This window comes from Silurus aristotelis (assembly GCF_946808225.1).
Source record: "Silurus aristotelis genome assembly, chromosome: 6".
Taxonomy (NCBI): Eukaryota; Metazoa; Chordata; class Actinopteri; order Siluriformes; family Siluridae; genus Silurus; species Silurus aristotelis.
This window is the reverse complement of record NC_139579.1, coordinates 28,471,648-28,498,137: the sequence shown is the minus strand read 5'-3', so window position 1 is coordinate 28,498,137 and position 26,490 is coordinate 28,471,648. Positions and strand designations below refer to the sequence as shown.

The window sequence follows — 26,490 nt, the reverse complement described above, 5'->3', positions numbered from 1 at the left end:
TTGAATCTCTGCAACTGGAAAGAAACCACATCATTCGGAAAAGCCAAAACATGAACGTGGCTACTTTCTCAGCTACTTCCATCAATCCTGCCATTAAAAAAGTGCTAAGCGGCAATCACATATCATATGAAATTAAGGCTATGAAGAGAATTGCTCAAGAATTAGGTCTTGGCATTGATGAAAGTGAAAACAGAGCCGGTGCATCAGCAAAACAAACAGCAGAGGAAATTATGAAATGTATTGGAGTTCGTCAAGCTGTGGATTTTAAAAAGACATGGCTGCCACTGCAAGTTGAAAACTGGAAAAGATTGGCTCAGATAGAAAAAGAGCAATGCAGATTACAAAATTCAGCAGAACGAAATTTAGAGGAGTATAAAGCTCAAATTCAAAAGGAAAAAGATGAAATTCTAAACAAACAAGCCCAGTATAAAATGACAAAACCAATGGACATCTTAATAAAAGCTTTGTGGACCCCTAATGACACTGAGCGTGCCTTTTTTCTCAATTGGCTGGGACTAAAACTGGACATGCGGTCACGCAAACAGATGTCAGACCTACGGAACAAGTATACATGGTGTGAGCAACAGAAAGACAGAGATGGTATAGCTTGAATAGACCAGGAACTTCTTGAGTGTTCTCTTGGCATGGAGCACTTTATTCGAGAAATGAGACAAATTTATGAGGCTGCTTCATTTCATGCTGACAACATTTACAGTCTCCCTACTTTGGTGGCCAAAATGCTTCTAGCTGGGTTTCCTCTTGAATTACTTGATGGAGATGCTTCAAATATTCCAGAGAAATGGGTGAGCGATGTTCTCATGGAGCTTCACAGGATGGTTGGACAGAAGAGCCGTTTGCTGGTTCTGACTGTGTTAGGGGTTCAGAGTACTGGTAAATCAACATTACTCAACACCATGTTTGGAGTTCAGTTTGCAGTGAGCAGTGGACGATGCACACGAGGAGCATACATGATTTTACTTCCAGTGGGTAATGACTTGAAAGAGGAGTTACTGTGTGACTTTGTCCTTTTGATAGATACAGAGGGTTTGAAATCACCAGCACTGGCACAACTGGAAGACAGTTATGAGCATGACAATGAACTGGCCACATTTGTGATTGGTCTCAGTGATGTAACCATCATCAATATCGCTATGGAAAATTTCACAGAGATGAAAGATGTCTTGCAGATTGCAGTTCATGCTTTTTTACGGATGAAGGAAATTGGTAAAAAAGCAGTGTGCCATTTTGTCCACCAAAATGTTGGTGGTGTATCAGCATATGACAAAAACATGACAGACCGAAAAAAGCTCCTTGAGCAATTAAATGAGATGACATTGATCGCAGCTAAGATGGAAAAGCAGCCTAATGTGAAGAAATTCACAGATGTCTTGGATTATGACATGGAAAAGAATAACTGCTATATACCAGGTCTATGGCATGGCACACCACCAATGGCACCAGTTAATACAGGCTACAGTGTGGCTGTTCTTGATTTTAAGAAAAAACTCATAGAGAGGCTTAAAGAAAGAATGGATGAAGAACCTTTCCAAATCCCAGAGTTTTTGAAATGGATGAGTAGCTTGTGGAGAGCAGTGAAGTTTGAGAACTTCATCTTTAGTTTTAGAAACACTCTTGTGGCTCACGCCTATGAAAATCTTTGCAAAGAGTTTTCAGACTGGGAGTGGACTTTCAGGAGACATGTTCTCTCTTTGCTTCAAACTGCAGAAGTTCAAATATCTAATGCTGAAACCAGTTCTATTCATGAGGTTGTTGAACCATTTAAGGAAAAGTTGGATAAAGAGATCAAGCTTCAGACAAAAGCAATGAATGAGAAATTGAAGGACTACTACAAACAGAAAGACCGTAATGTTCATTTGGTGGAAAAGTACAAAGGTGATTTTGCAAAAAGCATTAAAGCTCTGGAGAGTGGAATTAAGGATGAAGTGAAAAAAAGATTAGCTGAAGCACTTGAGATGAGAAAAAACAAAGAGAAGGTAGAAGAGATACACAGTAAGCAAGCTGAAATGATTGAACGTCAAGTTCTGCAATTGCTTCAGAGTTGCAAGCATCTTAAAGAGTTATTTGATGAGGATCTAAAAACTGAGTTTGAAAAAATGTGGAGAAATGAAGTAGCAAACATTACTGGTCTAAAAGAAAGGGACATTTCTGCTGATGTTTTAAAGCAGTTGCGTGCAAGTTTAGGAAATCGACAAGTCATTGAGGATTTGCAGAACGAAAAACATTTGACACAATGTGGGCAAAAAGATTTCAAGTAAAAAAAACAAACATGTAAACATGGGAAAAAGCTTTGAAAGAGTAAATGGTTTTTTTAAGATGAATAATGCAAAACATGCTCTAGACGTTATTGCATTACCAGTTGAACTATGATGATTGAACAGTTTACACAATCCATAAGTGACTACCACGAAACATTTACAAAAGATGTGCTTGATAAAATTGATGAACACCTCAAAAAAGCAGGCTCCAAATACAATACCAAATTTGAATTTGACCTTAAAGTGCACATTTGTGGCATTGCCTCTCAGAAATTCACAGAGATGCACAGGAAGTATCTTGCTGATCAAGATCCAGCAAAACATCTACAAAAATTTAAGAGTCAGTATCTCTCTGATTTCACTGATTTGTACAGAAAGAAGAACCAATGCCAAAGAAAAGCACGAGACTTCACTCAGCTCTGTCTTAAACCAGCAGTGACAGAGTACCTTGACCAGTCCCTTGAAACATCTAAGCTTGAAGCCAATGGCTCTCCTTTGCCCAATAATGCACAGGTACAACAATTTTCATCCGGAATCTTTGCAAAGCTATGAGTGATGTCCTCTCAATATCCATGAACACTGTGGAAAGAGTCTTGTTTCAAAACACAAGCTGCTGTGATCCGTTTAGCAAAAGTCTCTATGAATGTATTACTGACCTAAAACAGAAAATAGCAAAGGAGATCTCAGAGTCAACTGATATCACTGAGACTCTAAAAAATGTGTCAATAAAACCCCAAAATGAGCTTTTCAAGAGAGTGTTTGGGTGTGGAGCACAATGCCCCTTTTGCAAAACTCAATGTGAGGCAGGTGGAAAGGAACATTAACCACATCATGCATCTGTCCATAGACCACAAGGACTCTCTACCTACAGGGATTGTGAGACTAATGTGTTATTTGAAGAGATTTGTACATCTAGTGTACATGGCAATGGGACATTTGAAAATCATGAAACAAATTTTCAGCCTCATCCATATAAAGACTTCCGGAAATACTACCCTTACTGGCAAATTGCACCCGACATGTCTATAGAGAGCTCAGATTACTGGAAGTAAGTCCTGGTGACATTCAATAAGCAATTTGCTGAGAGGTATGATGCAGAGTCAGCTAATTATCCAGGTGCATGGAATAGAATAACTAAAGAAATGGCTCTTATTAGTCTGAAAAATACTTTCAACATTACATGAGACAAAAATGTGAGACAAATTTGCTAGTTCATTTGCTAGTTCACATACATCAAGTTTACACAGGAAATTTACAACTTCCTGAATTTTTGTTATTCTTGTTAGTTTTCTGTATTAATACTATATTGTTCTATAACACAAGGTAGAACATTACTACTTAAATCTACAATTAACTTTTTTTCCATTACAGGCAAAAAATGAAATTGATTTTATTTGTGATTTCACAGGGACAATATGATTGGCAGTCAAAACATAAAGAACCATCTTGTTCATTCTTTATCACCACATTATCTGTGTAAAACTGCTTTGAGACAATGTTAATTGTTAAAAGCGCTATACACATACAAATAAATTGAATTTGAAAAACAGTCCTCACAACTCGTAAAAAATACCAATACTGGATACATTAAAATGGAGACCCTAAGTGTTAATGAATATGATAATTTATGTGTGAAAGCTTGATACCCTTTAATGGTTAATAAACATAAGATATGCCCTTAATAGAATATCCAGACACCCAGGCATTACAATAATCCAACCTACAGGTAAAGAAAAGCATTAAATAGTGTTTATGTATCGTGTAAGGACAATATATTTCTTATCTTGGTGATATTTTAATCTATATATTTTTGATGTCCTATAATATTATCTATATGAGCAGGGTAGACTGGAGTCAATAATCACACCAAGTTCTTATACTGTAGCACATAATAAAACAGAAAGACCACCCAGAAAACTTGCTTCCAGCTGCAAGCAGTCCTAATGAAAGTACTTAGAATTAGATTTTTACCAAGAGTGATGACTAATATAGACACTTCATTAAACATGTCTCAGATGAAAATTTTAAATGCAGGCTTCCCATGGATAATTTCATGGGTTGTTATAACAGCACTACCCATTAACATTGTATTATTACACCACACATTCAAACATTTACCTTTGTTTTGATATAACAGGCCTCACACCTTCTTGAACATATCAGTTGGTAGACTGGCTACTGTACATTTAAATGTAGATCTTGAGTGTTCATAAATATGTAAATTGATGAGTGAGAGTTTGGTGCCCTGCAATTGTTAACAAACACAAATAGAATAAAAAACCTTCCAACCACTGGCTCATGTTTAAATCAAGTCTTTTTTTGGATCACATTTTGTATCAAATTGTATAAACTTTTTGAAAAGAAACAATATTAATACCTAGAATTCTGATAAAAAAAAATATTTGGAGGAAAAAATTTGCCTTTCAATTATCATATTATATTTTTTTATTATGATATTATTATTATATATTATTATGTACTTTTTAAAACATTATTTGACATTTTTTAAATAAATAGCATGTCATGTGCTGAGATGGTGAAATGTTTAGTATGGAGATTAATGTCAAAACTGCAATGCATGTAGAACTGGTTCTGAAAATGTATGCCATGAAATGCCATCTATTCATGGTACGTTTAACATCATTCTTTTGAAACTATGAAATGCAAACAATGAAGAAAATAATCCAGTACATGCAAAATGAAGTGAGAGTGAAAGTCAAACTTGGTCAAGGCTTCCATGTTTCAAATAAGCACTTAAGGTGGGTTCAATATTCATTTTTAGACAAAGTAAACACTCATTTTAGTTCAGGCAGTGTCTATGTTATAAATGTATAAATGTTATAATTTAGGATTTGAATAATATTGGAGAAACCCTGGATTACATTTCTTCAGGATTAAAGGTCACACACATTACCACAAGATCAGATACTTGCTGCAAGACCTTTAAAAATGACTGTTAAAATATGTTTTCTTTTGGTATATGTACATTTTCCTGTCTTGGCATGTCATGTTCTATCACTTAAAGGGAATTCAATTCCAGAAAGCTCTTAGCATTTTCTTAGAAATGAAATTACTCCCAGGCTTCCTGTGTTTGACTTGTTTGCCGCGAGTTACGTGTTTGTATCTCTCGGCGTCTTTCAAACAAACTTTGCTATCTATCTATCTATCCGTTTTTCCTCTTTTAATAATCCTTAATTGTTTTTGTCTTCCTGACTTGTGCCTGTAGTTAGTTAACTCGCCTATTACTAGTGTTGTTTATATTTATTTTCTCTCACTCACATCTCTGTATAATAAATCTGTTCGTGACGATAAGCACTATGCCGGTTGTTTGTCTGCATTCGAGCACAGGTGAGGACTCGTTCGAGTTGCAAACGGTGGCGTTGGAGATGGAGGCATTGGAGAAACAGATTCGCGAGCTGCATGTAAAGCATGACCGGCTGCGAGAGCGAAAAGCGGCGCTGGAAACATCCCGGGCGGACGCGCACTCATCCCAGGTAAACTCCCAGGTTGAACCTAACGCTCCCAGCACATCAACTCCGCGTGCTTCTATGCCCAGGCCCAGCGCACCTACAACTCCGGCACCGGTGCAACATGGACCCTGGATGCGACCGCGGCGGAAGAGACAAGCCAAGCCCCGATCGAGGACGTCTCCACCTCCACCACCGGCCTTCGAGATCTCGACCGAGAACCGCTTCGTCCCCCTCCGCGAGACGGAACGCGACACTGTTATTCTCGGAGATTCCATCGTCCGGCATGTCCGCGCTACCCGAGCTAAAGGTAAGGTGCACACTCGCTGTTTTCCTGGTGCTCGTGTTCTGGATGTCGCTGCGCAGGTACCCGCGATCCTGAACGAGAACTTCGGAGCGGTTGTTCTCCATGCCGGATCAAACGACACCAGGCTGCGGCAAACGGAGATCTTAAAGAGGGACTTCAGGATCCTGGTGGAGACGGTACGCAGCACATCACCCACAACGAGGATCATTGTGTCAGGACCTCTTCCCACTTACCAGCGAGGGGCTGAGAAGTTTAGTAGACTTTTAGCTCTAAATGAATGGTTACAGTCATGGTGTCGAGAACATAAACTTCTCTTTGTTAATAACTGGAACTGTTTCTGGGAGCGTCCTAGGTTCTTCCGCCCTGATGGCCTGCACCCCAGCAGAGTTGGAGCAGCAGTGCTATCAGATAACATCTCTAGGATACTACACACCATCTGACTGGTAAGACATCAAGAAATCTTCAACTATAAGAACACGCATACTACAGACCAAATAGTTACAAGTTCACACACAGCCCAGTTTATAGAAACCGTATCTATTCCTCGTGTAGTAAAACCAAGAATTACATACACAAGATCCAGAAATAATCTTATTGCAGTTAAAACTGAAAAATGCCAGATAAACAAACACAACAAAGTTCTAAAGTTCGGTCTTTTAAACATTAGATCACTTGCACCCAAAGCACTGATTGTAAATGAGATGATCACAGATAATAATCTCGATGCACTCTGTCTCACTGAGACCTGGATTAAACCAGGTGATTATATGGGTCTAAACGAGTCGACACCGTCAGGATATGTTTATAAGCATGAGCCCCGTCAGACTGGTCGTGGGGGGGGTGTAGGAACCATTTATAGTGCTTCTCTTAATGTTAGTCAGAGATTAGGATTCAGCTTTAAATCATTTGAAGTGCTCGTTCTTAAAATTGCACTTTCAGAGATGCATAGAAAACTCGCTCTGGTCACCGTGTACAGACCCCCAGGACCCTACGCTGATTTTCTTCATGAGTTTGCTTGTTTTCTCTCAGACCTCCTGATCAGCTTTGATAAAGTGCTGCTTGTAGGAGATTTTAATATTCATGTAGATGATGCAAACGATGCCCTAGGATTATCATTTGTCGATTTACTAAACTCTTTTGGAGTTAAACAAAACGTCACCAGACCAACCCACCGTTTTAACCACACACTAGACTTAATAATATCCCACGGAGCAGACGTCACTGATATAGATATTTTACCCCAGAGTGATGACATCACAGACCATTATCTCCTACTGTACACACTACCGGTAGAGCAGATTAACCGTGTTTCACCACGTTATCGACCTGGTAGGACTATTATTCCAACCACTAAGGACAGATTCATAAATAACCTGCCTGATTTATCTCAGTTTCACATTAAACCCATAAATGCTGATCATCTTGATGAGATGGCGAACAACATAGACCTTATCCTCACTAGCACTTTAGACACTGTTGCCCCCATCCGGTTAAAAAAGGTTCGAGAACAAGCACCTGCACCTTGGTATAATAGTCATACGCATGCCCTAAAGAGAACAACACGTAATCTGGAGAGAAAATGGAGGAAAACTAAATTGGAGGTATTTAGAATTGCGTATAAAGACAGTATGCTTAGCTACAGACAGGCGCTAAAAGCTGCTAGAGCTAAACACCTGAGCAAACTCATAGAAAATAACAAAAACAATCCCAGGTTCCTTTTCAGTACAGTCGCTAAATTAACAACAAATCAGGGATCTGAAAAATGTGTTCCATCACAGTTTAGTAGTGAAGACTTTATGAATTTCTTCACTGAAAAAATAGATAACATTCGAAAAACAATTGTGGCAGTTCAACCTCTGACAGCATCTCCCGACACAATCGTACTTACAACCCCACAACTACACTGTTTTACATGTATAGGACAGGAAGAGCTGTATGATGCTATTATGAAAGCTAAATCAACAACATGTCAGTTAGATCCAATTCCGACTAAACTACTGAAGGAAGTGTTATATACAGCTGGTGAGCCTCTTTTAAATATTATTAACTCCTCACTATCGTTAGGTCATGTCCCTAAATCCCTCAAGTTAGCAGTTATTAAGCCCCTCATTAAAAAACCTAATCTGGATCCAAACACGCTATCGAATTACAGACCAATTTCAAATCTCCCATTTATGTCTAAGATTTTAGAAAAGATTGTCGCTGCCCAGTTATGTAACCACTTGCAGGAGAACAATATCTTTGAAGAGTTTCAGTCAGGTTTTAGGCCCCATCATAGCACAGAAACTGCTCTAGTTAAAATCACTAACGACCTGTTTTTAGCTTCAGACCAAGGCTACATCTCCCTATTAGTTTTACTAGATCTTAGTGCTGCGTTCGACACTATAGATCATGATCTTCTCCTCGATCGCTTACAGAATTACATCGGTATTCAGGGACAGGCATTAAGCTGGTTTAAATCCTACCTGTCCAATCGTTACCATTTCGTAGATTTAAATGGAGAGCTATCCAGGATAATGCTAGTAAATTATGGCGTGCCACAAGGGTCAGTTCTGGGACCCCTGCTTTTTACAATATACATGCTTCCATTAGGAAATATTATTAGAAGGCATGGAATTAGCTTCCATTGTTATGCTGATGATACCCAGCTATATATTTCATCCAAACCAGGCGATACAGCTCAATTAGCTCGCATAACTGAGTGTGTTGAAGAAATAAGAGATTGGATGACCCATAACTTTCTGCTATTAAATCCTGATAAAACGGAGATTTTGCTCATCGGCCCAAAAAATAGTACACAGAAGCTCCAGCATCTCAGCCTGCATTTAGACGGTTGTTCTGTAACTACTAGTTCAACGGTAAAAGACCTGGGAGTTATTTTAGACAGCAACTTATCTTTTAAAAATCACATCAATCAAGTTACAAAAACAGCCTTCTTTCACCTTAGAAATATTTCTAAGCTAAGAAATATGTTATCTATATCTGATGCAGAGAAGCTCGTCCATGCGTTTATGACCTCTAGAATAGACTACTGTAATGCATTACTAGGTGGATGTCCTGCATCATTAATAAACAAGCTTCAGTTAGTTCAGAATGCCGCAGCAAGAGTTCTTACTAGGTCAAGAAAATACGATCATATAACCCCAATCTTATCGTCCCTACATTGGCTTCCTATTAAGTTTCGAATAGACTACAAACTACTGCTACTCACTTATAAAGCACTAAATGGTTTGGCTCCCATGTATCTATCCAGTCTCTTAACACGCTACAATCCGTCACGCTCCCTGAGATCTCAAAACTCTGGGCTTCTAGTAGTTCCTAGAATAGCAAAGTCCACTAAAGGCGGTAGAGCATTTTCACATTTAGCTCCTAAACTCTGGAATAGTCTTCCTGACAGTGTTCGGGGTTCAGATACACTCTCCCAGTTTAAGTGCAGATTAAAAACATATCTTTTTAGCAAAGCCTACACATAACACACATCACACACATCACATCACAACCTTGTGCTCCAGAATATATGATTACATGCACATTATCAACTTGTGCTGTTAATATCATGAACAGCAGCTACGCTAATTCCTCTCCACTGCTTCTCTTTCTCTCCCCATCCCGAGGCTTCCTGAGGTTTGGCCAGCTCCAGTCACGTCCCACCTCGTGAAGATTATGGACCTACGGATGATCATGGAGAAGTAGATGCCGAGTGTTTAAAGGCCCTGGCATGGAGAAGCTGATGCTGGATCTATGATGATCACAAATTGTTCTGTATTGTTGAAAGATTTATGACCAAACTTTTGATGTCACCCATATGAGGATGGGTTCCCCTTTGAGTCTGGTTCCTCTCAAGGTTTCTTCCTCATATCATCTAAGGGAGTTTTTCCTTGCCACTGTCGCCACGGCTGCTCATCAGGGACAAACGCACACCATTCACCTTCACTGTTGTTTTCTGTAAAGCTGCTTTGAGACAATGTCTGTTGTGAAAAGCGCTATACAAATAAACTTGACTTGACTTGACTTGACTTGACATGTGTGTTTCACTTTCTGTTTACTGTAAATTCAAGTTCATCTACTTTCAGTTTTGTGGCATAAATACTCACCACCAGCTATAGCACAGATATTGCCAAGAGCACTCTTAAAGCTTGAAGTACATTTGGTAAGAAATTATACTATAACACTTCATCATTTTTATGTATTTTTCTTAATTTATTTAAGATTGTTTACATAAGTCTTAATTCTGTTTTAAAAATTGAAAACATTTAAAAATGTTTTACTGAAATTGGAAGAAATTTTACTTTCAATCATTAAATAAAAATACGAAATTAAAATGCATTTATTTTGGAAGATAAGAGAGGAGATTAAAAAATAAAGGGTTTGCTTTGGACACATTACAATCTTTATGCCCACATATTTTAAATATTTTTTTGTTTGTTCAGATACCTGGTCTGACAATGAAACTGAATGTAATGAATAATACTATGTCTTTTCTAAGTGAAACATAATTAGAAAAAAGTGTAGCATGCTCCCAGCAGTTATCCAGTTGCATTTGTGTATGCTGGTCTGCCATCGATTTAATTACATTTTTAATAAATTGAATTGTATTCATAAAATGTAAAAAAAAAAAAGATTTTTTTAACAAAGTGGATCAACAGAAATATCCAGACATCTATTTAAATTAAACCCTAATAAGAAAGCCAAAGTGACATTGACATTGGAGCAGGGAGGCAGAGTGACATGCTCGAAATGGCAGAGACAGTGGGGAAAGTAGCCAGCTGGGTAGGGAGGCAAAGTATTGTACTAAGTGGAGCAGGAAGTTTAAATTATTATTAGTTTAAATTATTTTGGTACAGCGTCAGTTCTAAGAAAGAAGCTGGTTATTTTTTGTAGTCTGCTCATCCCTTTTCAGTATACAGATTCTGAGTTGACCTTTCAATCCAGTATGTTGTCAAGATTAAGACCAAGGTATCCACAGGTGTTGGAAAAGGGGCTAATTGTGGTCCACTTCCTCCTGTAGTAAACCACCTTTGGGGGCCAAGACCAAGGAGCATGTTTCCCCCCCCCCCCCCACACCATTTAAACAGTTGTTTATTAGACAGCTGTACTCCTCCTCCTATCCATCCCTCATGTATTCGGGCACCAGAGAGTCTTTAGAAGATTTCTGAGGTTGAGAAATATCTGAGCTACTGAAAGTCTCCAGTGTGCTGTGTCAAACAGAAGGGGGAAAGCACTGGGCTCCAATATTGACACGCTTGTGAGTGTGCTGCATCTTCTATAATTCATTAGGACATTCCAACATTTAGCTCTGTCTATTGAATTGTTTCTGGTGCTCCCTTTTGGTTAAGTCAGTTAAAGTGCTAGTAACATCTAAAAGATTAGGTATAAACCTAAAACAGTAGCCATCCAGCTCTTTTAGTCTGGTCTTTAATATTTTACAATTTCTATTGACTTGCCCATTTGGAAACACACCTGCCGAATGCTGAAGTAGAAGACAAAGTACCGTATTTTTACCTATCAATAACCTGCTTATCTTTAAGAATGTAGGACAGCCCTCAGGTGTCCTATATGGTGCTAACAATCAGTACTATAAATGATAATCTGGCTATCATATATTTTTAAACACACAAAATTGTTTTCTGTCTGTAAGTGGTTTGTTGACTGTTTTCAGGATCCAAAGAAGGTTTTATCAAACTAAAATATTTGCTTAGGTTTTTTTATAAACAACATTATTGCATAAGGAAAGTAGCCACATTCCTGGCAATTTGTACTGCACAGCCCTTGGCTCCTCAGTGTGTGCTGTGTTGTTTTCCAAGATCTATTTTTGTCTCATGCCTACTGTTCCTTGTTTGGGTTCTATTCAATAATTATATGTTATTACATGACTTCAGTCATGTTCTGTTTTTCTTTTTGCAGGTAATTCTGCAAAGCTGTGAAACATAAAAAATGTATGGTGTATAAACCCCTGTTGACACATGACAGATGAAAGTATGACATTTTAATGTTCGATTGCTTTTGGTTGATAACATTATTGACTAATTAAACATGTTTCCCATAGTAAAAGTCTTGGCTCAGAATCAGCACGGATGGAGTTAAGGCAGCTTAAAGGTGAGTAAATAACAATATGCATATAGATGCATAAGGGGAAAAAAAGAAATGTCTTTACTCCTAATACTGTTGATAATACTATATGCATATAGATGCATAAGGGGAAAAAAAGAAATGTCTTTACTCCTAATACTGTTGATAATACTATATGCATATACATGCATAAGGGGAAAAAGAGAAATGTCTTTACTCATAATACTGTTTATAATACTATGTCTATATAAGCTACATTTACATAATGTAATTTGGTACATGTCCATTTTCCAAAGAGAAAGTGCTTAAACATCTTTAAATACATTCTGATGCTGGTTCATTAGGACACAGACTAAGAATAACATTAGAAAAAGTGCTAACTTATGTACCACTAGAGGCAGTTCTTTATATGTTGTCTAAACACAACTAGTGACTGTGGGGTGGGATAAGTGGTGTGAAATATTGTTTTAAAGAAGAAAAGAAATTGTGTTGTTTGTGTGTGCCATTTGCAGATAGTTCATGTTTTTGTTGGTAAAGGATATCTTAGTAGAAGTCAAATAAGATGAGCATTTGTACAGGAGAGAGTGGTAAAACCAAATTCAAGATGTGATTTCTTCCATTTTCTCTCTGTTGTTCTGAAATTCTCTTCAAATGCTGTATAACATTTTTGATAGCCAGGTAGCAAGGCAGGATGTATTCCTAGAGTGGGAAATATACACAGTATTTTAGACAGAATAAATGAAAGCACAATAAATCTTGAGACAGGAAACACTTTCAATTAACTTAGGTTATGTCTACAATAATTTTCAAAATTTGAAAATGGCCAAAACTTTGAGAAAAAAATACTTTTGATTAACCACCTGATAAAACTAATTAGCATAAAACAACAGACATTTCCAAACAAAACTATGTAACTATGTTAAGAATGTACAGTAGTACAGAAAATAATCTTTCAATACAAGTGCAGAATATATTTAAAACAATAATTTAAAACACACATTACTTAATTTAATAATTTTAGGTATTTGCTTTAATTCTTTTTTGCTATACACTTAAGAGATTGCATTTGAAGTTAATGTGTGTAAATAAAAAACTAAAATTGTGGTTTAAAATGTTTTATATCTGTTGGCAAAAAGTAAAGTTCTGAATCTGTTTCAGCTTACTTACCATTGACTAGCTAGTAAAATCAAGACAAAATTATATTTCTGTAAAAATATCACTTTAATGGCAGTGCATATTCCTGTTATTTCTCTTTACTATTAAACAATAAGAATATTATTTTAAAGTCATGCATTAAAGTCTTGAAGCATACAGTGTGTCTGTAAAGTATTCAGATCGCTTCACTTTTCCCACATTTTTTTGTTACAGTTTTATTCCAAAATGGATTAAATTCATTATTTTCCTCAAAATTCTACAAACAATACACCATAATGACAACATGGAAGAATTTTGTTTGAAATTGTTGCAAACAGTGTTGTGCTCGTTACTAAAAAATAGTAACTAGTTACAGTTACTCGTTACTTCATTCAAAAAGTAACTTAGTTACTTTGTTGATTACTTACACCAAAAAATAATGCGTTACTGTTAAAAGTAACTTTTTTGTTACTTTTTTAAAGAACGTTCTTTAATGTTCCCATTAATCCCCTTTTATGCGTTATGGTCTACAAACACAAAACTGAATTAAACACAAAGTCATTTTAAACACTATTTTATTTAAGACAGACCAACACAAACTGAATATATCACAAGGATTTCTGAAATAAATAACAACACAAGCTGAATAATATATTCACAATCAAAAACTTAGGTGGCTTCTGCATCATAAAAGCTGTTGTGTTGAGCTCTTAAAAATGTTCCTTTCACAGTTGAAGTATGAAAACTATCAACAATGTACAAGAGAACACCGGGTTAGCTTCTAATTTCGTCAAGGCATGGAGTTTCTGGAGGTGTTGCTATCGCAGTAGATACGACCTTCGAACCAGAAAGACACAGCTTACATTTGACTAAAAATTTTTGTATTTATGCTCAACTAAAGTGAAATAATGAGCATATTTCCACTTTGAGAAACTCGTCTTGCCCTCGCCTCGACTCGCCATTACTGCCGCACAGACCCGAATAAATGCAGACCAGCCACAGTGCGTCTTCTTTGTGTTCACAGTGGTTCATCCACCAATCCTACAATGCGTCTCTGTTGTAAACAGGTTAGACTGTAGTCTACACTTCAGCCAAAATTAATTCATTTAAAAAAACAGGTAACGCACCATACGGTAACGGTAATGGAGTTACTTTATTTTTAAAAGTAACGCGTTACAGTATTAGTTACTGTCAAAAGTAACTTTGTTACAGTAACGCGTTACTAGTAACCCGTTACTTCCCAACACTGGTTGCAAATGTATTTAAAATAAAAAACATGTACATAAGTATTCACAGCCTTTGCCATGACACTCAAAATTGAGCTCAGGTACATCCTGTTTCCACTAATCATCCTTGAGATGTTTCTACAACATGACTGGAGTCCACCTGTGGAAAATTGAGTTGATTGGACATGATTTGGAAAGGCCCATACCTGTCTATATAAGGTCCCACAGTTAACAGTGCATGTCAGTGCACATGACATCCAAGGAATTGTCTGTAAACCTCTGAGACAAGATTGTATCAAGGCACAGATCTGGAGAATGGTACAGAAAAATGTCTGCAGTATTGAAGGTCACAGTGAGCACAGTGGCCTTCAACATCCGTAAATTGAAAAAAAGTTTAGAACCACCAGGACTCTTCCTAGAGTACTGAGCAATCAGAGAAGAAGGGCCATAGTTAGGTAGGTGACCAAGAACTCAATGGTCACTCTGATAGAGCTCCAGTGTTCCTCTGTGGAGAGAGGAGAACCTTCCAGAACAACCATCTCTGCAGCAATCCACCAATCAGGCCTTTATGGAAGCCAATCTTCAGTAAAAGGCACATGACAGCCTACCTGGAGTTTGTCAAAAGGCACTGGAAGGACTCTCAGACCATGAGAAACAAAAATGTAACACTTTGGCTTGAATGCTAAACGTTATGTCTGGAGGAAACCAGGCACCGCTTGTCACCTGGCCAATACCATCCCTACAGTAAGTCATGGTGGTGGCAGCATCATGCTGTGGGGATATTTTTCCGCAGCAGAAACTGGGAGACTAGTCAGGATTGATGGACAGATAAATGCAGCAATGTACAAAGACATCCTTGATGCAAACCTGCTCCAGAGTGCTCTGGACCTCAGACTGGGTTGACAGTTAATCTTCCAACAGGACAACAACCCTCAGCACACAGCCAAGATAACAAACGAATGGTTATGGGAAAACTCTGTGTATGTCATTGAATGGCCCAGCCACTGCACAGACTTGAACCCGCTTGAACATCTCTGTAGAGATCTAAAAAAGGCTGTGCACCGACACTCTCCATCTAACCTGATGAAACTTGAGAGATTCTGCAAAGAAGAATGGAAGAAACTACCGAAAAATAGGTGTGCTAAGTTTGTAGCATCATACTCAAAAAGACTTGAGGCTAAACAAACTATTGAGAAAAGACTGTGAATACTAATGTACATTTTTTATGTTTCATTTATTTTTTAATACATTTGCAAACATTTCAACTTTATTCATGTTGTCATTACGGGCTATTGTTTGTAGAATTTTGAGGAAAATAATGAATTTAATTCATTTAAGGATGTAACATAAAAAGTGAAGCGCTATAAATACTTTCCAGATCCACTGTATGAGAAAAAAGGAATGTTTTTTCAAATAAGAGCTTCTAAGAAAAATTTTGAATTCATGAGAATCACATTGGAAGGTACCACGCAATGGCCCAACAACAGAATCCACGGGTGTGGGTAAAAGTATGCTGCGTGTTAGTTTTTCTCACCCTGGTGTAAAAGATACTAAAACGGATTGCAATTTGTTACATGAACAAATTTTGAGCTCTAATCTGACTCCAATATTTTAATAAAGATTTAACTTGCTCAGCTTTAATTAGATACATTCATCTTACTCGTATTTCTTCTTTAATTTTAATAGATTATTCTAAGCATTCCTTCTTTTTTAACTAATCATTCATTATGGAATCACTTAGAGTGTTGTGCTTGGCCAATTATACCTGCTCACAGATATAACTGTCAGGGATGTGTGACTGGGAGGAAGTACCCAAATGCAGGATGCCACAGGGGTATGGAGAACACATGCTTTAATAAAAATGTAGCAAGCAGAGCAAGACAGAGCAATGGGGAAAAGGCAAAAACCAAATCCAAAAACAGTCCAAAATTCAGATGGCCGGCAAACAAAACAACAAAATGGCAAAGCAAAAACACAAAACAAGAAAACAGTCCCGAGTGCAAACCAGGGATCAGGGTAGCCAGGGCAGGAACAGGGATCAAAGACAGGGTTAGGAAACAGGATCCAGAACAGGCAGGGTGGCAAGAGTATTCTCAGGGGCAAGCAATCCCGTGAGAATCTGGTCGGGAGCAAATGTCTTAGTTGTGCTTAAATACTAATGCGGTGAAAAAGATGGCCATCAACACGGAAACTCACAACGTGAAACCGGAAGTTAGTGCCGCGAGCCTGGAAGATCCTGACAATAACCGGAAACTAATATTCTTTAGATAGGTCACTCAGTGCTTGCTCATGCATAAAGAATAGTTGATTTAGTCACTTAGTTATAACTTGCTAACTCAGTGATAGTCAGAAATTTTGAAGGTCCCAGACGTTGTGCTCTATACTCCATCCGTTTATGAGCCTTTTGTTTGTACTATCCTGGTCATAGATTTACGGTAATGCCAGACTACATAATTTAATCAAGAATTTTACATTTATTTATGTTTTGGTTTGTTGCATGGCAGTTCTCGGGGTCTGACCTCATGAAGAGATCTGACCATTCTTACAGCATGAAGATGTATATTAGGGAAAGAAGTAGGTAAGCCAGACTTCCAGGAATAAAAGAGAAATTGATGCAATATGTACATGAGGTAAACAAGACTTTAAAAGCAGAGGAGGAGCCTCTGGGAAATATGTAAACTCTTAAGAGTACAAAAAAAGGTTATTTGGATTTGTGACTGTTGACCTGTGCCATTACAGTTTGAAAATTTGAAGAGTGAAGAGCTCTTTTGAGATGTTCTGACTCACTGCAAGAAAGCTTTTTACTTTTTTTCTCTTATCTACGGATGGAAGATTTCTTTATTTGTTATTTAAAGTTTAAATTCTAACTGTTTAAATTTGGTGAGTAACTAAACAAGAAGTAAACTGTGAACCTGAATGTGTCTGCTCTGAATTCCAACAACATGTTTGTAAAAGAGTAACGTATTTCAATGAACATAACATGAATTTTGTGGAAAGCATATTATTTTTATAATAATAGTGATATTCATACCTTTCATTCAGGTGATTTTCTTGGATTTGTGACATCACTGGGCCTTAAAGAGTATTACCCAAACAAGCTGACTCTGAGGTCTTTGCTGGAGATCAACAGGGCCAGTGTATCCGATGAAGTGGTGCAAACACTGCAAGCAATACCATGGACTTTCTTACGCAAATTACTGACTGTTAATTCAAATTCAAGATCTTCAATAAGTGTACAAGGTAAAAAAAATGAAACCGATGATTTGTTTGATGAGCAGGGCAGTGATGATACCCCAAATCTTCTAGATCTCCACACTGCCCTCTTCGCTTGTGCTGACAGTTTCCTTCAGCAAGAAATGGCACTTAAAATGTCAATGTGCCAGTTTGCTGTTCCATTGGTGTTACCTCAAGGAGTACATGATAAATGCACTTTAATGTTATGGGCCCTTGGAGGTATCCTGAAAGAATGGCGTCCCCATTCAATGTCAGATTCTAAAGGGTTTGTTGAAGACAGTGTTGTTTATGCAAAAATTCCATTGATATCATTTGTGAGGCTTAGCAACTGCAGCTTATCCAAATCACAGGTTTTGAACCAAGTGCTCAACAATTCACAGCAGCATCATGATTGTTTTTCTCATCAAAAAATGACTGGAGGATCTGCTCCCAGGGTAATTGCTAATGGAATGGTTGAAATATGCTGGAATCTGCCATGTGGAAACAATAGCATTGATGTCTTTCCTGAGCCAGTGGCTATTGCTAATTTAAGAGGAGATGTTTGCACTTTTGAAACCCAATTCAGTTTCCTTACTCAGGTGTCAACAGCTGTTTTTGTGCTCTTAGACAGTGTTGATGATAATGAACAAAGGCTGTTTGCCTCTTTACAAGAAAAGTCAAAAATGTTCCTTCTGGTCAACTCTCAGACAAATATGAGCCAGAAAACGAAGTCATCTATTAAAGCAGCATATAAAGCTCTACAACTGGAAAGAGATCACATCATTGTTAAAAGTCAAAACATGAATTTGGCTGCTTTTGCAAAGATGATCCGTTCTACCATTATACATTTGCCAAGTAACATGCTGAAATCATGTGAAATTAATTCAATAAAGGGAATTGCATATAAATTAGGTCTTTGCATTGATAAAATTGAAAACAGAGCCTGTGTGTCAGCAGAAGAAACAGCAGAGGAAATCATGAAATGTATTAGAGTTTGTCAAGTAGTAGAATTTAAAAAGACACGGCTGCCACTGCAAGGTGAAAACTGGAAAAGATTGGCTCAGATAGAAAAAGAGCAATGCAGATTACAACATTCAGGGGAACTAAACTTAGAGGAGTATAAAGCTCAAATTCAAAAAGAAAAAGATGAAATACGGACAAAACAAATCCAGTACAAGTTGACAGATCCAATGGACATATTTATAAAAGCTTTGTCATCCCCTGATGACACTGAGCGAGCCTTTTTTCTCAGATGGCTGGAACTAAAACTGGACAGGCATTCACGCAAACAGATGTCACACTTACGTCACAAGTATACATGGTGTGAACAAAAGAAAGACAGAGAGGGTATGGCACGATTAGACCAGGAACTTCTTGATTGTTCGCTTGGCATAGAGCACTTCATGAGAGAAATGGGACACATTTATGAGGCTTTTTCATTTGGCTCAAATAAAATGTCTGACAAAATTCACAATCTCCCTACTTTGGCTGCTAAAATGCTTCTAGCTGGGTTTCCTCTTGAACTACTAGATGGAGATGCTTCAAATATCCCAGAGAAATGGGTGAGCGATGTTCTCATGGAGCTTCACAGGATGGTTGGACAGAAGAGCCGTTTGCTGGTTCTGACTGTGTTAGGGGTTCAGAGTACTGGTAAATCAACATTACTCAACACCATGTTTGGAGTTCAGTTTGCAGTGAGCAGTGGACGATGCACACGTGGCGCATACATGATTTTACTTCCTGTGGGTAATGACTTGAAAGATGAGTTACTGTGTGACTTTGTCCTTCTGATTGATACAGAGGGTTTGAAATCACCAGCACTGGCACAACTGGAAGACAGTTATGAGCATGACAATGAACTGGCCACATTTGTGATTGGTCTCAGTGATGTAACCATCATCAATATCGCTATGGAAAATTCCACAGAGATGAAAGATGTCTTGCAGATTGCAGTTCATGCTTTTTTACGGATGAAGGAAGTTGGTAAAAAAGCAGTGTGCCATTTTGTCCACCAAAATGTTGGTGGTGTATCAGCATATGACAAAAACATGACAGACCGGAAAAAGCTTCTGGACCAATTAAATGAGATGACATTGATCGCAGCTGAGATGGAAAAGCAGCCTAATGTGAAGAAATTCACAGATGTCTTGGATTATGACATGGAAAAGAATAACTGCTATATACCAGGTCTATGGCATGGCACACCACCAATGGCACCAGTTAATACAGGCTACAGTGTGGCAGTTCTTGATTTTAAGAAACAACTCATGGAGAGGCTTAAAGTAAGAAAAGATAAAGAACCCTCCCAGATCCCTGAGTTCCTGCAATGGATGAGTAGTTTGTGGAGGGCAGTGAAGTTTGAGAACTTCATCTTCAGTTTCAGAAACACTCTTGTGGCTCACGCCTATGACAATCTTTGCAAAGAGTTTTCAGACTGGGAGTGGACTTTCAGGAGACATGTTCTCTCTTTGCTTCAAACTGCAGAAGTTCAAATATCAAATGCTGAAACCAGTTCTATTCATGAGGTTGTTGAACCATTTAGGGAAAAGTTGGATAAAGAGATCATGCTTCAGACAAAAGCAATAATTGAGAAATTAAAAAACTACTACAAAAGTAAAGACCGTAATGTTCATTTGGTGGAAAAGTACAAAATTGATTTTGACAAAAGCATTCAATCTTTGGAGAATAGAAATAAGGATTTAGTGAAAAAAAGATTAGCTGCTGCTCTTGAGATGAGAAGAAACAAAGAAAAAGTAGAAGAGATACACAGTAAGCAAGCTGAAATGATCGAATGTCAAGTCCTAAAATTGCTTTATAGTTACAATCATCGTAAAGATGTATCTGATGAGGATCTCAAAGCAGATTTTGAAGGAATGTGGAGAAAAGAGTTAGCAAACATCACTGGTCTAAAAGATAGGGACATTTCTGCTGAAATTTTTAAGCAGTTCCTAGCAAGTTTGGGAAATCAGAACTTCAATGAGTATTTACAGAAAGTCAATAATTTGTCACAATGTGGGCAAAAAGATTTCAAAATCAAAACAAAACATGTAGAAAAGGGCAAAGGCTTTGAAAAATGTACAGCTGTTTTTAAACTGGAAAGTGCACAGCACGATTTGGAGGTTATTAAAGTTGGAATAATTACCAGTTGCTCTAGGATGATTGAACAGTTTACACAATCCAAAAGTGACTACCAAGAAACATTTACAAAAGATGTGCTTGATAAAATTGATGAACACCTCAAAAAAGCAGGTTCCAAATACAATACCAAATTTGAATTTGACCTTAAAGTACACATTTGTGGCATTGCCTCTCGGAAATTCACAGAGATGCACAGGAAGTATCTTGCTGATCAAGATCCAGTAAAACATTTACAGAAATGTAAGAGTCAGTATCTCTCTGATTTCATTGATTTGTACAGAGAGAAGGACCAATGCCAGAGAAAAGCGCAAGACTTCACTCAGCTCTGTCTTAAACCAGCAGTGACAGAGTACCTTGACCAGTCCCTCGGATCTGAAATTGTTGATGCAGTTTTGGAGAATAAAACTACTGAGTATAGTTCACGAGCACTATTTCAGTACACTGTCCTGAATGAGCTCTTGGAAGAGTCAAACTTTAATGACTATCTAGAATACATTTTGCTTTATGAGAATTATGTCAAACGCTGGATATACAAACACATCATTAATTGCTTTTCTAAAGACATATCTCTGCAAAAGCTAAAAGAGAAGAAGCTGAGCATAATACTTTCAAAGCTCACTAAAGCAGTGGAAACATCTAAGCTTGAAGCCAATGGCTGTCCTTTGCCCAATAATTCAGAAGGTACAGCAATTTTTATCCAGAATCTTTGCAAAGCTATGAATGATGTCCTCTCAATATGCATGAACACTGTGGAAGGGGTCCTGTTTCTGAACACAAGCTGTTGTAATTCATTTACCAAAAGTCTCTATGAATGTGTTGATAACATGAAACAGCAAATAGCAAAAAAGATCTCAGAGTCAACTGATATCACTGAGAATCTGAATAATGTGTCAGTAAAACCCCAAGATGAGCTTTTTAAAAGGGTGTTTGGGTGTAAAGCACAGTGTCCTTTTTGCAAAACACCATGTGAGGCAGGAGGAAAAGAACATCAGTTACACCATGCAGCTGTGCATAGACCACAAGGACTTGTAGGCTATAGATACAACAAGAGTAATACACTTTTTGAAGAAATTTGTACATCTAGTGTACATCGCCTTAGATATTTTGCAAATCATGACACAAATTTAACATTTCATCCCTATAAAGACTACCAGAAATACTACCCTGATTGGCATATTGCACCTGACATGTTTATAGAAGCCTCAGATTACTGGAAGTATGTGCTGGTGACATTCAATAAGCAATTTGCTGAAGTTTATGAAGCAGAGCCAGCTGTTTATCCAGATGCATGGAATAAAATCACTAAAGAGCAGGCTTTTATTAGTCTAAAGTGCATGTTTAATATTAAATAATGTATAAAAACCTAGAGGAATAATAGAGGCCTAAAACCAGTCCTCGCAATTTCATTACTAATGTTATAGCTCAGAGGCATCAGAAACCCGAAGTGCTAATTATGGCTGAAATTTTATCCATCTTTTTACTTATAATCAATATTAGTAAGTGATTTTGTTTATAAACATTATATTTTTATGTTTGCAATGATTTAAAAATAGTTTTTTTGGCAAGAATTTTATCATAATTAGATGATTGTACTATATTTGTATCTGTGATGTTGATTCAAATGTTTTAATTATGTCTCATGTTACTTTATTATTTATCTAGTTACAGTTGTTCAAACTTTATGAATGTTAGAATTATGTATAGTAACTACTTTAAATGAAGGCTTTTTTTCAGAATAAATTCCATGAATTTAATAATAAATTAATTAACTAACGATTACTGTTTAAATGACATACCATAACTATATCAATCTGTTAATTAAACAAGTTTACTGTGTCACTGCAATGTGACTAAACAAATAAACTAATTTAAGTTAAATAAATTGATAATTTCTCATATTCTTTCAACTCAACACTGTCATCATACCAGTGGTAGATGAAGTACATAAAGCATGTACTTGAGTAAAAGTAAAAGTGTCCCTTTTAGACTTTCCCTCGAAAAAAGTACAAAAGTATTTATCCTCAAATGTACTTTGAGGATAAAGAGGTCAATTTCGAGAGACGGATACCCCTAAGAGACTACCTGGCAGCCTGTGAAGCTCCGCCAGATGTGTCTAGATGGGTCCTGCGCACTGTCGAGCGAGGCTATACAATTCAGTTCAGGTCTCGTCCACCCCATTTCAATGGGGCTTGTCCCGCCCCGTTTTGGCTCTGGTCATGGAACAGGAAGTAAGCACTCTCCTGAGGAAGGAGGCTATAGAGGTGGTCCCTCCATTAGACAGAGAGTCTGAGTTCTACAGCCTGTACTTCATAGTTCCCAAAAAGGACGGTGCGTTGCATCCTATTCTAGATCTACATCAACTGAACCGCTCACTAATGAGTCTCAGGTTCAATATGCTGACCCTCAAACAGGTTGTGTCTCAGATCAGATCCGAGGACTGGTTTGTCACAGTAGATCTAAAGGATGCATCATGTATCTATCCTCCCTTCTTACAGAAAGTTTCTGAAGTTCGCTTTTAAAAAAGGGCGTTCACACTTAAAAACGCATCTTAATTGGTTGGTAAAAAGGTTACTTGCATTGGCTTGTTGCACAAGAGTCCAGATTCGACAAAGAGATCTTTGAAGAGTCAGTTAGGATAGAGTCAGATGTTCTTCCAAGTTCTCCTGAAGATCAGAGCAGTTGTTGTTCTTGGAGGTGAAGCTTGCCGGAAGATCTTGAAGGAAGAGAGAGTTGTTTCCAAGCTGTTCCGAAAGTCTGACCCTCTGGGCCTTTGGGCGCCCGGGCCCTCGGGCCCTTCCCTCGAGTGAGTGAGTTGACTTGACCTGGCTGACTGACTTGAAGATAAAACTTGCTGGAAGATCTCGTCCTGAAGAGTCGCTGCTGGGCTGTTTTAAGCTGTTCAAGATGTTTTAAAGGTCCTGAACTCTACCCATCTTTGGGGGAATTGCCAATGCTATGGCCTGAAATTTTGGAGGGAGAAACTCCATTTGTTCATGCATTTGTGGGCATGGTTTCCAGGTTAAACTCGCTTTGGAGAACTTAAAGTTTTATCCAAAGTGTATCAAGACAGTATGGTACATTTCATGAACAAATAAAATGCTCCATTGTTTGCAAAATAAGGGACAGATAATTTTGGTGATCATTTTGATATTAGACATGAAAGCAAGAACAGCATTAACACATACTATTAACATACCAGTATTTAAGGTATAACTTTGTTAATACAATGTTATATTCAGGTATATAAGATGCACCCTTGTTAGGAAAATAAAGAGAAGATAAGTTTATGTCGACTTTGACATCAAGCCTTAACAGAAAAGACAGCATTAAAACAGATGTACAATGTACTGGGACCTGTATTTAAGGTATAACTTATGTTAATACAACATTATATTCTGGTGTATACAATGCACCCTTGTTAGGAAAGAAAGAATAAAGAGAAGATAATTTTAAATCAACTTTGATATCAAAAAGAAGAGACAACATTAAAACAGAGGTATATTACTAAACTTTTAGAGTGTAACTATTATTGACGTAGAGTTAAACACTTGCTTTATTTATAGTAGAAGATACAAACAAGATGTATGTTTGTGTCATGTGAAGTAGGACATTCTATTTATTAGTTAATTAATAAAAGAAAAGAATGCTCGCTTTTGGTGTGTGTGCATGTCTGTATATGTGTGTGTGTGTCACAAACAGAAGTACTGGGGCCGAGTTCCGAGTGTGTATTGTTTTATGGTTTGAGGGTCCCTGTGAATTCAACCAGAGAGGCCAGGGGGTTATCTTGCTTTCGGGGTGGTGTGTGTTTGTGTGTGTGCGTGTGTGTGTGTAAGGTATAGAGACTGGCTTGGGTTATCAGTTGAATGCTGCTTTGGAGAGGTCAGGGTTGGTCCTGCTTCATGTCTTCCGCAGAGGGTATGACACTGTGGTATACAAACTCTCAATAAAAGTGTAAGCCATGGTGCTCATCCTTTGATTGAAAAGCAGATGTCAAGGGTTAAAAAGAATGGCCTGAGACACCCACCAGATGTTACACTTCAATGTACCTAATGTCTGTTGTGAACCAAGTGACGTTGTTGTCATGCTGACCAGGGCTCAGACACTCTAGACATGGAAAGAAGCAAGGGTTTGTCATCCATAAAGTCTGTGAAAACATGTCCCTCCAAACACAATGGTTTCCAAACACAGTTCACGAACCGTTCATGTACAGCATCCACTGCACAATCTGAAGCATCAGTTAGCAATAGGGGCATTGAGAATCGGATGAGGCAGCAAAGTTGCTTGTGCTAAGGCAAGTTTAGTGTCTTTCAATGATTGTCATCTTCTCCTTCCAGGTAATTTGCTTGTTCCTGCTATTCCCTTTAATGGCCTCATACAAAAGATGCAGGAGTGCAGCTGCCTGTGGAATGAAACACCGGTAAAAATTTACCATACAGAAAAGTTGCTGCAGTGCTTTGCTACTGTGAGGAGTGGAAAAATGGCTTCAAATTTGGATGGCAGGGGTAATGCCCCATTGCTTATAATCCGATGGCCAAGAATGCATTCAAACCAAATTTGCACTTGGCAGGGTTAATTATTAATCCGTGCTGGCTGAGGTTTGGATTGCAGATAAGCTAGGTGTTCCTTCATGGAGATGCTAGCAACCAAGATGTCATATTAATAAAAAAAATCAAGGCCTCATAATATTTAATCTATTATCCACTGGAAAGTTTGTGCTGCATTTTTGAAGCCTAAGGGAATCTGCAGGAATTAACAAAGGACAAACAGCATTATCACAGCCAACATTGGAATGTTCTTGTGGTAGAATGCCACCTGATGGTTTTTTCGAATCAGGTCCACTTTTGAGAAAATCTTTATCCTAGCAGGCGGGCAGAAAAATCCTGAATGTGTGGGACTGTGTCAGGGAGCTCCCTGCTTCCTCACCTATGCGCGCCCCGCCCGTCCGGAGCTCATCACCTGCCTACTAATGCGGCACACCTGGCTCTCATTTATCACCTGCTTACTTAAACCCTTCACTCCCAACTTACAGGCGTCCGTTATTGTTTCCTGTTGGACTTTATGAGTGTGTTTACTACCTGTTTACTCTTCATTAAATCCTGCTTTTTGGTCATTTGGCTCTCGCTTCCTTTGCTCGCTCCTGACAGACTGTGTATTTGTCTGGCATAGTGACATTATTAAATCGACGATAATCCCTGCAGGGGTGGCAGCCGCCATCTGCTTTGGGTACAATGTGGAGAGGTAATGCCCTAAGACTGCATTATAGCGTTTTCCATGTTTTTCCTTGCAACTCCCAGTTTCACTGGATCTAGCCAATGAGCCCGAGCATATACTGGGGGCTCATCTATGTAGAGATGTACTACCCCATGGCTGTCTACTGCTAAAGAGAAGGTGGGGTTAGTGAGATTCACCTAGCAGCTGAGTGAACTTACACGTTGTCAATGCGCTAGAAAGAGTGGTCATAGAAAAGGTGCTCCTTGAACAGGGCAAAACATTGAAGCCTTTATTTTTTTCCATCAACCAACAGGAATTCTGCTCCCAGAAAGGGGCCTACTTATATCTGCTAAAACAGTGGCCATGTTTTTTTTTTATACTGGGTGATTAGCTGACTTCCCTGTCTTGGGGTCTCTTTTTCTTTTCCCATTTGATATTCTGATTTTCTC

The 26,490-nt window shown here is 38.0% G+C and overlaps 2 protein-coding genes and 1 pseudogene across 3 annotated transcripts; all 3 read left to right on the top strand.

Moving 5' to 3' along the window:
* Nucleotides 1-121: 121 nt before the first annotated feature.
* Nucleotides 122-4,567, top strand: LOC310727837 (interferon-induced very large GTPase 1-like). The gene has a single exon (XM_083544709.1). The coding sequence runs from the start codon at nt 645-647 to the stop codon at nt 2,274-2,276; it is 1,632 nt and encodes a 543-aa protein (XP_083400835.1). The 5' UTR covers nt 122-644; the 3' UTR covers nt 2,277-4,567.
* Nucleotides 2,284-22,805, top strand: LOC310727859 (interferon-induced very large GTPase 1-like). Its single transcript, XM_083544771.1, has 2 exons — nt 2,284-2,361; nt 20,812-22,805. The coding sequence occupies exons 1-2, from the start codon at nt 2,296-2,298 to the stop codon at nt 22,180-22,182; spliced, it is 1,437 nt and encodes a 478-aa protein (XP_083400897.1). The 5' UTR covers nt 2,284-2,295; the 3' UTR covers nt 22,183-22,805.
* LOC310727725 lies at nt 2,385-4,567 on the top strand (annotated as a pseudogene). Its single transcript has one exon. The product of its transcript is annotated as an uncharacterized misc_RNA (transcript).
* Nucleotides 22,806-26,490: the final 3,685 nt, after the last annotated feature.

Coding starts and splice junctions, on each gene's coding strand:
- LOC310727859 (XM_083544771.1), top strand. CDS start 2,296: ATGGGAAAAAGCTTTGAAAGAGTAAATGGTTTTTTTAAGATGAATAAT. Junction 2,362..20,811: donor ATGCAAAACATGCTCTAGAC/GTTATTGCATTA, acceptor CACGATTTGGAG/GTTATTAAAGTTGGAATAAT.
- LOC310727837 (XM_083544709.1), top strand. CDS start 645: ATGGAGCACTTTATTCGAGAAATGAGACAAATTTATGAGGCTGCTTCA.